The sequence below is a fragment of the Rhodamnia argentea genome, chromosome 6 (genome assembly GCF_020921035.1).
Source record: "Rhodamnia argentea isolate NSW1041297 chromosome 6, ASM2092103v1, whole genome shotgun sequence".
Taxonomy (NCBI): domain Eukaryota; kingdom Viridiplantae; phylum Streptophyta; class Magnoliopsida; order Myrtales; family Myrtaceae; genus Rhodamnia; species Rhodamnia argentea.
Window position 1 is genome coordinate 12,725,939 of NC_063155.1, and position 11,708 is coordinate 12,737,646.

At 37.0% G+C, this 11,708-nt stretch overlaps 1 protein-coding gene across 2 annotated transcripts; it reads left to right on the forward strand.

Annotated features, from left to right (window-relative positions):
• Nucleotides 1–2,225: 2,225 nt before the first annotated feature.
• LOC115725879 (U-box domain-containing protein 3) lies at nt 2,226–10,436 on the forward strand. 2 transcript variants are annotated; one of them, XM_030655521.2, is made up of 5 exons: nt 2,226–2,655; nt 4,961–5,241; nt 6,770–6,886; nt 6,972–8,852; nt 10,022–10,436. In XM_030655521.2, exons 1-5 carry the CDS (start codon nt 2,646–2,648, stop codon nt 10,085–10,087), a joined length of 2,355 nt encoding a protein of 784 aa, XP_030511381.2. In that variant the 5' UTR covers nt 2,226–2,645; the 3' UTR covers nt 10,088–10,436. The 2 variants fall into 2 exon arrangements, with proteins under 2 accessions (XP_030511381.2, XP_030511380.2); XM_030655520.2 differs by having other exon boundaries at nt 2,228–2,655; nt 6,960–8,852.
• The last annotated feature ends 1,272 nt before the right edge of the window (nt 10,437–11,708 follow it).

Sequence of the window (11,708 nt, forward strand, 5' to 3'; positions counted from 1 at the left end):
CTAGTGTTCCTCTGACATTGATTTCTTTTTGAAGCTCTTACCTTAAAAAAATGCTTCGGAACTGGCTAGAATTTATACTTCGAGTTCCCAAATCTTCTTTTTCAATACAAGACTTTTCTGCTTCTACAATTTCAATTAAGTTTGCATGACACACCATGTGCAAGCAAATGTTTGCACAATCGAAAAGGGCACATGAGGGTCCACAGGATCCATTTTGATTGTACCCCGATGAGTGGCACTGCCTTAACCCTTTGAGTAGTAATTATCTCAAAAAGAGGAAGAAGTATATTAGAAATGTCAAAAGTTGTATATAACACTCATTTTAGTACCAAAAGTTTCAAAACGATCACTTTAAGTTCTAAAATCGGAGAAAAACAATCACCGAAGTGTCAAATCGGAAATTTCGATCAAATTAATCACGTGGCCTTTGTAATTAAAACTTTTATTTGACGTGGCAAAATTTTTTAAGAAAACTCTGGCCATGTGGACTTCCACGTAGACTTCTAAGCTAAAAAATTTAAAGATAAAATATTAAACAGAAAAATAAGCTAAAAACTAAAAAAAAAGGGGCTGGTTCAAGTGGTGAGGGTAGGGGATGGCCGGCAGGGGTTGTCAAGAACCTTGCTTGGTCGGGCGAGGCCTCGCCTGCCGTTGGCGGAGGTCCAACGAGGGCTTAAAGTTTTAGCATTTGTTCTAATTAGTTTGTTATTATTTTTAATTTTTAGATAATTTTTAAGTTTAAGTCCATGTGAATTTCGTGCAAGCCATGTCGACTCGGATACTAATAAAAAAAAAGGGCCACATAAGATTTCTAACAAGCATATTGGAGTTGGCTTTAAGTTTAAGTCCGCATGGACTTTTGGCGAGCCACGTCGGCTCGGATATCAATAAAAAAGAGCCACTTAGAATTTTCGATAAGAAGATCAGAGTTAGCACTTAAGTGATTGTTTAAAAAAAATTGACACTTAAATGATCGTTTTGAAACTTGTTGTATTAAAGTGAGCACCGCACACAATTTTTGATACTTCTGATGTACTTCTCCCAAAAAAAAAAAATAAAAATCAGTTCCACCGAATCAACAGTGAAAATTTACCACTTCTATGTGGTCTTGAAATCCTGTTGATATTGATTGTTATTGAATAGCAATCCATGGGGCACATGCTTTCATGGATAATTTCGACCTCGTGATGGAGGACATACAAGTTAAAGTGAAGGTCTAATTACTTAAGCACACAGTAAGATTTGAAAGAAATAAAAAGTTAGAAAAATAAAATCAACTCCAAATAGTGGCAATATACGAAATTTAATTTATATACATGCCAAGTTCAAAGTTGAGGTGGAGGAAATCGCGCAAGTAGATGACGATTAGCTACTACCCAATTTGGCGAATGATTCTAGACAAATCCTTTAAATGAAACTTGAATGAATGGCCTAAATCGTTGACGATTTGTGATCGATCATTGGCTAGTAAATTTTTCTTTTTTGGTTGAAACATTGGCTAGTAACTTACGCTATAAAGAATAAAATTAAACTTATATGCTTGAGATCTTTTGTTGTTTTTAATCTTTTGGTTTATTTGTAACATTCTTTGTAATTTTGTGATTATCTTTTAAATGTGAGTAACTTATATCATTCCTAGTAAATTTTAACAAAGGGAAGAAGCAAATAAAATGGGAAAATTACCCAATAGGTCATAGATTTACGAATGCCTGTTCAGTTTTGAACTTTTCAATTTTATCAATTTAGTTTTACACCTTAGTGCGAAATCATAATATAGTCATTTCGATAAATTTTTGTTGAAAATTGCTAACCTAATGATTTAGTTATCGTTGGTCATCCTATGTGATACATTGCAACGTTAGCGATTCTCGGAAAAAATTGACCAAAATGGCTATATTGAAATTTGGTATAAAGATTTATTAGTCAATTGGCAAAATTTAAAAGTTCATGACCGAATTGATATTCATGCAACTTAAGTCAACAGATGGAAAGAAGGAATCCTGGATGTCGAGAACAACCGCAGAGCTTCCACTCTTCGCTTCATTAGTATCCATAGGCGATTAGGATAAAATTATCAATAAAGATCAGCAATTTTTTAAAAGAGAAAAATAACAATTTTAATGAAGGTAGATATGCGCCTTCATTGAAAAATTTGTATCTTCTTTAGCTGACGACCAGCTGTGGGAATGCTCTGCGGCTCTTTCTCCCTTGCATAAGAGAATATCACCCAATGGCTTGACTGCCCATTTCTTTTCTCTCTCTAGTTCTAATGATTCCCCAAGACATTATTGTATATCCCCTTCAGAATTTTGCATCACCATCATTGATCCTGCCGACGATGATTTGATTAATTGCTAATCTTTTCCTTTTTAATTTAGTTAAGCCCACAAGAACCCAACAAATCTGCAACCATAAAACGGGTCCCACCACAGCCTCTGTCATCTTCCTTTTCCATTTGGTTTCTATTCCCCACTTCCCCTCTCTGTAACTCCATGTTCAGCTTTGCCGAAGAAAAGCAGGGGCCATTCGAGGGTTTTTACTGATTGTGGAAAGAGATCGACGCTAATTTAGCGCGTTTCGAACTTCGGACATCGAAAGTTGCTTGCTTTCGGCCCATCGAGATCTGGGTATGGTCTGAGCATCTCATGGACACAGGTGGGTCGTCCTCGGTTTCTTGTTTTGTTGATGTGATTAAGGATGTTGTCATTTGGCCATGCTTTAGATTCTGCAATGGTGTAAAATTAAAGTCACCTGTTGGGTCAGTTCGAGCTTTGAGTCTCGTCTTTCTAGTTATTAGATTTGAATTGGAAATCTTCTTGTCTTCTTGGAAGAACTTGGGGGAATGTGCTTGAAGGAGTGCGCTTTCTCCAAGTGTAGGGTAATTCGGGCCAAATAAGTAGAGGGCAGTTTATTTGGTCAACTTGTGTGATTGCGCAGAGTATAATGTCATCGTCATTATGCAAGCTCCATGTTCTTCCTTGTAAGTGCTGTCTCTTTTGGCTAGTGAGGAACTTGGGAAAGAGAAAGAGGTTCTCTCGTGTTGTTTGGATAAAAGCTAATGCGGTATATGGTATCTCAGTGTATACTTCAATTTTGCATGTCTTGTGATTGTTTCTTTGCAGCTTCAGTGGTCTGGGTTCGGAAGAAGTGAAAGAGGAAATAAATGCCCTGTAGTTTATAGTGCCTGCATGTCCTGTGCCTGAACCTCATACAGTATGTACTGGAAGATTTTGGATAAATACTTTGTCATTTTGTTTTTTCTCTTAGATTATCAACTTAATATTCTATATGGTCATTTTGCGCTCACTGAACCCCGGATTAAGTGATGATGTGGTGAATTGCGGATAAGTGTTAAGTTAGCAACAGATTGAACGGAAACTACTTCTGCACTAGCTGTAGTAATGCCTCTTGGGTTCAGTTCCTGAGATTGGACAGATGGTTCAACGGTGTGTTGACATCATAGTGATGAATCTTTGTTCAAACTTCATATGGATATGTGGGGATAAGACCCTTTTGGGCTCACAGGTTTTTTTTAGGAGGGTTAAAAAATTGGGGGAAAAAAGTGGGGGAATTTTTTTTTTAATTTTTAAAAAAAAAAAAAAAAAAAAAAAAAAAAAAAAAAAAAAGGGGGGGAAAAAGAACCCTCCAAAAAAAAACCCCCCCCTAAAAAAAGGGGGGGAAGGGTGTTGCTATTATCCTCCAAAAAAAAAAAAACCCCCCTCTATAAAAAAAAAAAAAAAAAAAAAAAAAAAAAATTTTTTTTATTTCTACTCTTTCTTACTCCTCAAATTAATTTATTATTTTTTTTTTTTTTTTTTTTTTTTTTTAAAAGTCGCATTAACTTAGACAAACCCACTGACATCAATAGGCAAGAAGATCTGACTGCACCATGCATTTTATTGGATTTTGTTGGATGCTCTACCACTAACAATTTTGTTACATGTGATATCATCTTGAAAGGCTAGTCCAACTTTGCTTCTTCTTCTTGTAGCACGTAACCAAGACAACTAGCACCAGCCAATCCTTCATCAAATCCAGTTTGCTCATGTGTGAAATGTTGATCTACAGCCTCAACTTATGCTTCACAAAGAAGCCAAAAAACAGAAAATTTATTTTGGATTTATTTTTTGGTCGGATTAAAAAAGTTATTTGGACTTCATGCAAGTTTCTTTTCAAAGAATATAAAAGCCTTTGAAATCGTATGAAAAAAGCCTTTGAAATACCTATTTCATACGACATATCTTTCTCTATTATCTGAAGTCACATAGCTAAGCCTTGAGATCTTCTCAAAGATATGTAGACGAATGCATACAGCACAGCTTCAAGACATCTAAATTATGACCATACAATAAGGGGTGACCATGGAATAGTTGCTTTGGCTTTGTCCGGTATTTAAACCTTATGGCACTACATGCTTTTGATATCGTGTTGTGACATTTGCACCTTCACCTTGCTGGGGCAATTTACTTTTGGTATGTAATTGCCAAGTGTACTTTTCTGGTATATGTATCTTTAACTCCTCAATTCTTGAACTGGGTGCTTCTTGATGTCTTCAGATGACTACTGTCTTTTGGCAACTTATGAATTTGCAATTAAAACTTTAGGTAGGTTAAATAGTATGTGTAGTTGGGTTGTTGAAGAAAGAACAGATGTGCTTGCCACTTACGTGAGGGTTTGCTAGGGATTTTCAATACCCATCAGCAACTTGGTGACCTAGAATAATAGAACATTCACTCTTTTTCTTCCAATACCCGATGATTTTTTTGGTTGAATTAACAACAGAAAGTGCTATGTTCTCTGATTTTATTGTGACTTATCAGTATCTACAATTATAGCAGGGTTAACTCCTCCTCAAGTGGTCTGATTGTTAGGCAAGGATTATACACAATACCAAGCTCCATGTGAGTGTTCCAAAATAAAATAATAAATTCTGATATTCTCTCTGTGTTTCGTTTGACAGGGCAAATGGCCACATCTGTAAGCTGTCTTATTAACAGTATTTCTCGGTTTATTCATCTGGTTATGTGTCAGACAAGAAAGTCCCAGCATCTTCGACAGATTTATGGAAAAACAGTTGATATATTAAAGTTACTAAAACCCCTGCTTGATGATGTGGTTGAATGCAAAATTCCAGTCTTGGATGAAATCCTATATAAAGAGTTTGAGGAGCTGGACATGGCTGTTAATATGTCAAGGGAATCTTTGGAAAATTGGTCACCAAGGATTAGCAAGATTTTCAGTGTAAGCGATCTTTGGTTATATCTTTGGCAAATTTTTACATAGATGGCATAGTTTTTTCAGTAAATGTTCAGTTCAAACTATACAAGAGATATACAGTTTGGCCTACAATTGTTGATTTGATACCTTTCGCTATTGCATCCTCCTCCAGCTGCTTTGGAGGCCATTATTCACTGGATAAAATTCCAACGCAAAGTTTGAAGTTATGTATTTTGGCCGTCATGTATAACCATAATGTGTAAATGAGCAAATCAATTAGTGTCATTCCTTAGAAATTCTGGAAAAGCATGCTGACCACTGTTCTGGTTTTACTTATTTTGAGTTGCATTGGGGTTGACGCAATCTGGAATATCATGCTGAGCACCATTCTGGTTTTTCCTTCTATTATGTTCAAATATTACTTTTATGACATTTGAAATTAGATTTAAGCATGCACCATTTGAAAATGTACCTCTTGACCCAATTGGGGAGTTTAATCTTGGACATCTTACGCTTAAGGCAAATTGGTGTAGGTTGCACCAAAAAAGAGGATTTTCGACATCAGACACTTATTGATTGGTCAGATGGTTTCGTTTTCTCTTCTTGCTTGCACACAGCCAGTTGTTTTTTCAACAGAAAATTTGCATATGAATCTTGCGAGAGCTATTCATGCTTTTGTTTGGACATATTATGGACATGTTTTTACAACATGAGCTATTCATGCTTTTGTTTGCTTGCAATGCCCTTGGGGCTCTGGTTTTCTCCTTTTCTTTGCTGCTTTTGTTTGTGCCTTGTGGCAATAGAGGACCGTGTTTATTTTCCGAATAGGAAATAGACTGGATTCACCATGGGTACTGAGGACTGCCAATCTATCTCCAGAAAAGTGATTGCTAGATGACATTTCAGCTACAGCTTCCAGAAAATGCTGCTCCAGTTGCAGATATCAAATCTTTTTTTTTAATCTTCAATAGTTTTTTTTGGAGTGGTCCCCTACATTTAGAAGCTGCTTTTCCTTTTGAGCTTTGTAAAAAATTGTAGGAGGGTCAGTTTGAAGAGATTATTCGCATTGCACCACAATCTGTTTGGCCTTCCTCTCTCTTTGGCCACAAAACCTGCATAAAGTTGAATTCTCCCGACATGGATAGCAGAATCCCGCCACTCTGTCCGTGATCTGCTCATGCAACTCCTGTATCCTGTGGATGCTGTGAATAGCTATCTTTTTCGAGCTACGTAAGCAAGTAAACGACTCTTCAAGCTTACCATACAAAGGACATGTTTAAAGGGATGTCTTTGTTGCCCGGATTGCTATAAAAGCAATCCGTCTTAACTATGTTTTCCATCAATTATTCTCTTCAAGCTCATCTAGGACTGTTTCAGCTTAACTTCGTAAAGCATATGGTAGAAGTTAGTGGAAATTGCCCATTCCAAATCTTTGAGCATTTCTGAGAGAGTTAGACAAGGAATTATAAGTTTCTGTTAACCCAACTGAAAGTATGGACATTTAGACCTCTCAATTTGCTATGTTCACTAATTCACTACTGAAAATTTTCAGGTCCTGCAGAGCAAATTGTCATTGATGAAAATTCAAATCTCTTCACTTGAGATATGCCAAATATTATGTAGATTATCACAATCAGGCCCGGCTGCATCTAGCTTTGGTCGCATTCAGGTATAATCAGAGTCATGATCTCTTAACACAAGGCTCTTGCAGTTGCAAACTAGTCTCACATAAATAGCTCCAGTACTCTTTGCAGGAACTTCAACGTCTGAAGCAGGAAGGAATAGCACAATACATAGAAGAGGTGCTTATGAATCAAAGAGATGGTATCCCTCCTTGTCCTAATACTGTTTCCAAAATTATCGAGTTGCTTAATCTGAGATCAAAACAGGAATTGTTCAGAGAAAGTTTGGCAGTTGAAAAGGAGAGAATGAGGGCTGATGTCAATCAAGTGAGAGGAGAATTTGATGACATTAACCAAGTTATTCGACTTGTGTCATATATACGTGACTTTATGATCGAAACTGACTTCTTGGAAGCAGATGATGGCATGCCGATCCCACCATATTTCCGTTGTCCTTTATCCTTAGAACTAATGGGGGATCCTGTGATTGTGGCTTCTGGTCAAACTTATGAAAGGGCTTCTATCCAGAAGTGGCTTGACTATGGCTTGACCGTTTGCCCAAAGACTCGTCAGCTGCTTACACATACTAACCTTATTCCTAATTACACTGTCAAAGCTATGGTTGAAGGTTGGTGCAGACATAATAACATCAGGGTATTCACTAGCCTTGAGAGTCATAGTACTGTTACAGTTCTCAACTTGTCTGACCATGGCTCCCCTCAAAATTTAGTCCGCACAGATAGTTTCAGTCGCTTTCTTCAGAGTAGCAGTTCCACTTCAAGATCATCTAGTGACATTGGTAACAGATTTGAGAAGCAGAAGAGTGATATTTCTTGTAGATCAAGTGGTGAAGAATCCAATGGAGGGTTCTGCAGAGAGATTGAAAGGGTTGATATTCAATCTGCTGAACAATTAGATACTCACAGTAGGAGTGAGTTGACTTCTAGTGCCATATCTAGCCTTGATTATGTTCCTCGAACTTTTGAAGTATCAACGAGATTGGAGCTTGAAAATTTGAGCCTGTCATCAGAGAAAATTTCCTCACATCATGTTGGTGCAAATAAGGATTCAGTTTTGTCACCGCATGTTTTGAGAAACCAGTCATCTGGCTCCAATACAAGAATGGCGGTGGGGAGGAATGGTAACTGCAACCAAACTGGAACAGAGTCCCCTCAGTGCTCTGATTCTGCCTGTGATAATTTAACTACAAATTCTCATGTGAAGATGTTGATAGAGAATTTAAAGAACCAATCAAATGAGGTACACACTAAAGCCGCTGCAGAATTACGGTTTTTGGCCAAGCATAATATGGAAAATCGCATCATTATAGGACAGTCTGGAGCTATCACGCCATTACTGTCATTACTCTACTCACGAGTGAGATACACACAGGAACATGCTGTAACGGCGATTCTGAATCTCTCAATAAATGAGGAGAATAAGGCCATGATTGCAGAAGCTGGAGCAATCGAACCACTTATCCATGTTCTGAATTCTGGAAATGAAGGAGCCCGAGAGAATGCTGCAGCGACACTGTTCAGTATCTCTCTTCTAGAAGAATACAAGGTGAGAATTGGCCGCTCTGGTGCAGTTAAAGCACTGGTGGATCTTCTTGGTTCAGGGACTCCTAGAGGGAAGAAAGATGCAGCTACTGCTCTGTTCAATTTGTCCATCTGTCACGAAAATAAGGCTCGAATAGTTCAAGCAGGTGCTGTGAAGTATCTCATTGAATTGATGGACCCGGATGCTGGAATGGTGGACAAGGCTGTGGCTCTTCTAGCGAACCTATCAACGATTGGAGAAGGCCGCTTGGCGATTGTGAGGGAAGGGGGCATTCCCTTGCTAGTTGAGGTCATCGAGTCTGGATCTCATAGGGGAAAGGAAAATGCAGCCTCAGTTCTGCTGCAACTATGCCTCAATAGTCCCAAGTTTTGCACCCTAGTTCTGCAAGAAGGAGCTGTCCCCCCATTGGTTGCTTTGTCTCAATCTGGCACTCCAAGAGCAAAGGAAAAGGTATGCCACTTAATTCTAATGGAATAGATAGTGTAGCATGCCTGCTTACATCTACAAGCATCTTAGCAACTTGGGCACTCACAAGTCATTGGTGAACTGCAAGAGAAACTACGTACTGGATGCGTCCTTATATAGTTGGTAGCCTTTGAACCTGTAAACGACTAGGTTTATCCTTGATATGAAGTGACTAGTGCGGATATGTCTTTCCTTAGTCATACAGTTGATATATTATATAAAATCGAGAGAGAGGCTGTGGGCTTGTTTGATGATTTTTAAAAATAAGTTAAGTTTTGACTATCTCCAGAATTGCAAGTAGAAATAAAAAGTTGTTTGATGGCTAAAAGTTAATCGCCGAATCTTATTGATTTAGTACCCCATGGAATTGATCATTTGCTTGTTTTAACAGTATAATTGCAAGATTCTAATTACAATCGATTAGTTTTTCTATTGACTGAATAAAGTAACCCCTTTCATAATTTTCAGATTGAGTGATTTCTTTACTTAATATTGAAGCTTTTAAGTCATTCTAAATTAAAGTCATCAAACAAATTTCATCTCGGTAAGTGCTAAATTTTTAATTTTCTGCATTTAATTAGGTTATCAAATAGGCTCTGAGATTCTCTTCTTAATAAGTTTCACACTTTGTTTATTAGGGAGAGTAATTTTCTTTTTGTTGGAGGTGAAGCTGTCTTGATCATGTAAGGTGCTGTATCTCATTCATTGGGAGTGTGCGAATTTGATATCTGCTCTCCCAACAAGATCATCTGAATTGTAACAGATCAAGTGATGTACGTGCTATGAAATGGAAACATTGTGAAATGAAGTTGCACTTAAACTGGTACTGCCTGAAGGGGGCAATTTAGTATGGGATGCTGCTCATGTTCTGTCTAGATTATGTTTCTGTCTCGGGCATATGGTTTAAAGTCTTAGCACAAGAAAGCTGGACTCTACTGCTTAATGGATCACACAAACTGATTTTTAGTGAAAATGATGATGTTTCTAGCCCTCCGTCTGGGAATAATAAACAAAGATTTTTCCAATCACCCAACCAGTTCCAATACATGTAACTTCACTACTACAATATTCTGTGACAATGGCATAAGAAGTGTTGTAATGACAATAAGAACGAACAGCTAGACCAATTGTTGTTTAACTTTTTGCCTTTGCAGGCACAGCAGCTACTTGGTCACTTTCGAAACCAGCGAGAAGGGGCCATGGTCAAGGGGAAGTCTTGAGATGAGGAAGATGTTCGTCTTTTCGATATCATTTCCACGTTGATTGCTCTCTTTCAAGAAATTCATTCAGGAGGTTTTGGTATTTGTTTTCCGCCAATCTGTATATAAGTTAATGTCCTTGTAGATCTTTTTCCATTGTGGGGCATATAATTCTCGTTTGAAGCGACTCTTGGGTTGCTGTCCGTAGCGCTTGATGTTTCACTGTGAAACATCGGTTGCGGTTTAAAGTTTGAGATCGAGTCATTATCATTCCTTTATGGGCACAAGTTTGGCCAACTGTCTGGTACATTCTTTTGTACATATGTACAAATCGCATTTTGTTATTCTATCAGATGGAAAACATTTTCAATTCCAGTCTATGCAGAAGCCCAAACATTACAGCTGTCCTTACAATTTTTAATTAGATTAATGATGCTTAATGATGACGGACGGCAATTCTTTTAGTTCCGCAACAATGGTACAACTTAGGGGTACGCATGGTTGTAGGGTAGAATCGAATGGTGGGAACCGGTTTGGTTTCGGATTTCAAAAATTGAAAAATTGGTAATAGGTTCTACATTTCAAGAGGTGGAAAAGTGGAAATTGAAATTTGGAATTTATCTTTTGTATTTTCTTATTCAATGTCTTCGTGAGATTCGATGATATTCTATGGCGTTGGATGATGAATGTGTAATGTGGAATCATTAGTTAGGAGTTCTTTTTGCAGCAATATCTATGACTGATGCTTTAATCGGTTAATGTTTCGTATTTTTCATGGGTCTAAATTTGAATAATGGGCAATGAATTGTAATAGCACATAGTGATCATTATAAGTGATAATTTATTGAAATCGTTTAATGAAGAATACCTATGGAATCTGGATAGACTCTAGAATCGATCCTAAGATTTTGAGACCTGGTAAATTTTAGGTTTTAGAATTTCAACAGGTAAGTTTCTGGTTTCAAGTTCACCTCTAATACAACTCGAAAACACAAAGGTGTAGCTTTTTGGAATGTTGTCTTCTTTCTCTTTCCTTTCTTCACTTGCCAAATTCCCCATTGACATTGATGTGATTAGATGTTGTCGTGTATGGTAAATCAAATTTGTAGATTGGACAATTGTGTTTCGATTAGGGTTAATACCATCAAAAATCCCAAACTAGTATATTTATCATAACTTTACCTCAAATTATTTTTTAATCATAAAAAATCTCAAATTGGTACACTTGTGATAAATTTATTCCAAACTGGTACCAAGTGTGACAACTTTACATTCCGTTAGTTTTCGTTAAATTTTACCGTCAAATGATTGAGTTGAATAACATGTGACAATTGTCGGATGTATAAGTTACCCTCTATTTGTTACATGTATATCAATTTGAGATTTTTTGTGGTATTAAATTAATTTAATGTAAACTAATAGAGAGTAAATTTATTACATGTGTACCGGTTTAAGATTTTTTGTGGCAAAAAAATTAGTTTTGGGTAAATTTATCACGGTTGTACCGGTTTAGGGTTTTTTGGGATAAAAAAATAATTTGAGATAAATTTGTTATAGGCATACCAGTTTGGGGTATTTGATAGTCAAAAAATAATTTGGAATAAATTCGTCATAGGTTTATCAGTTTAGGATTATTCATTGT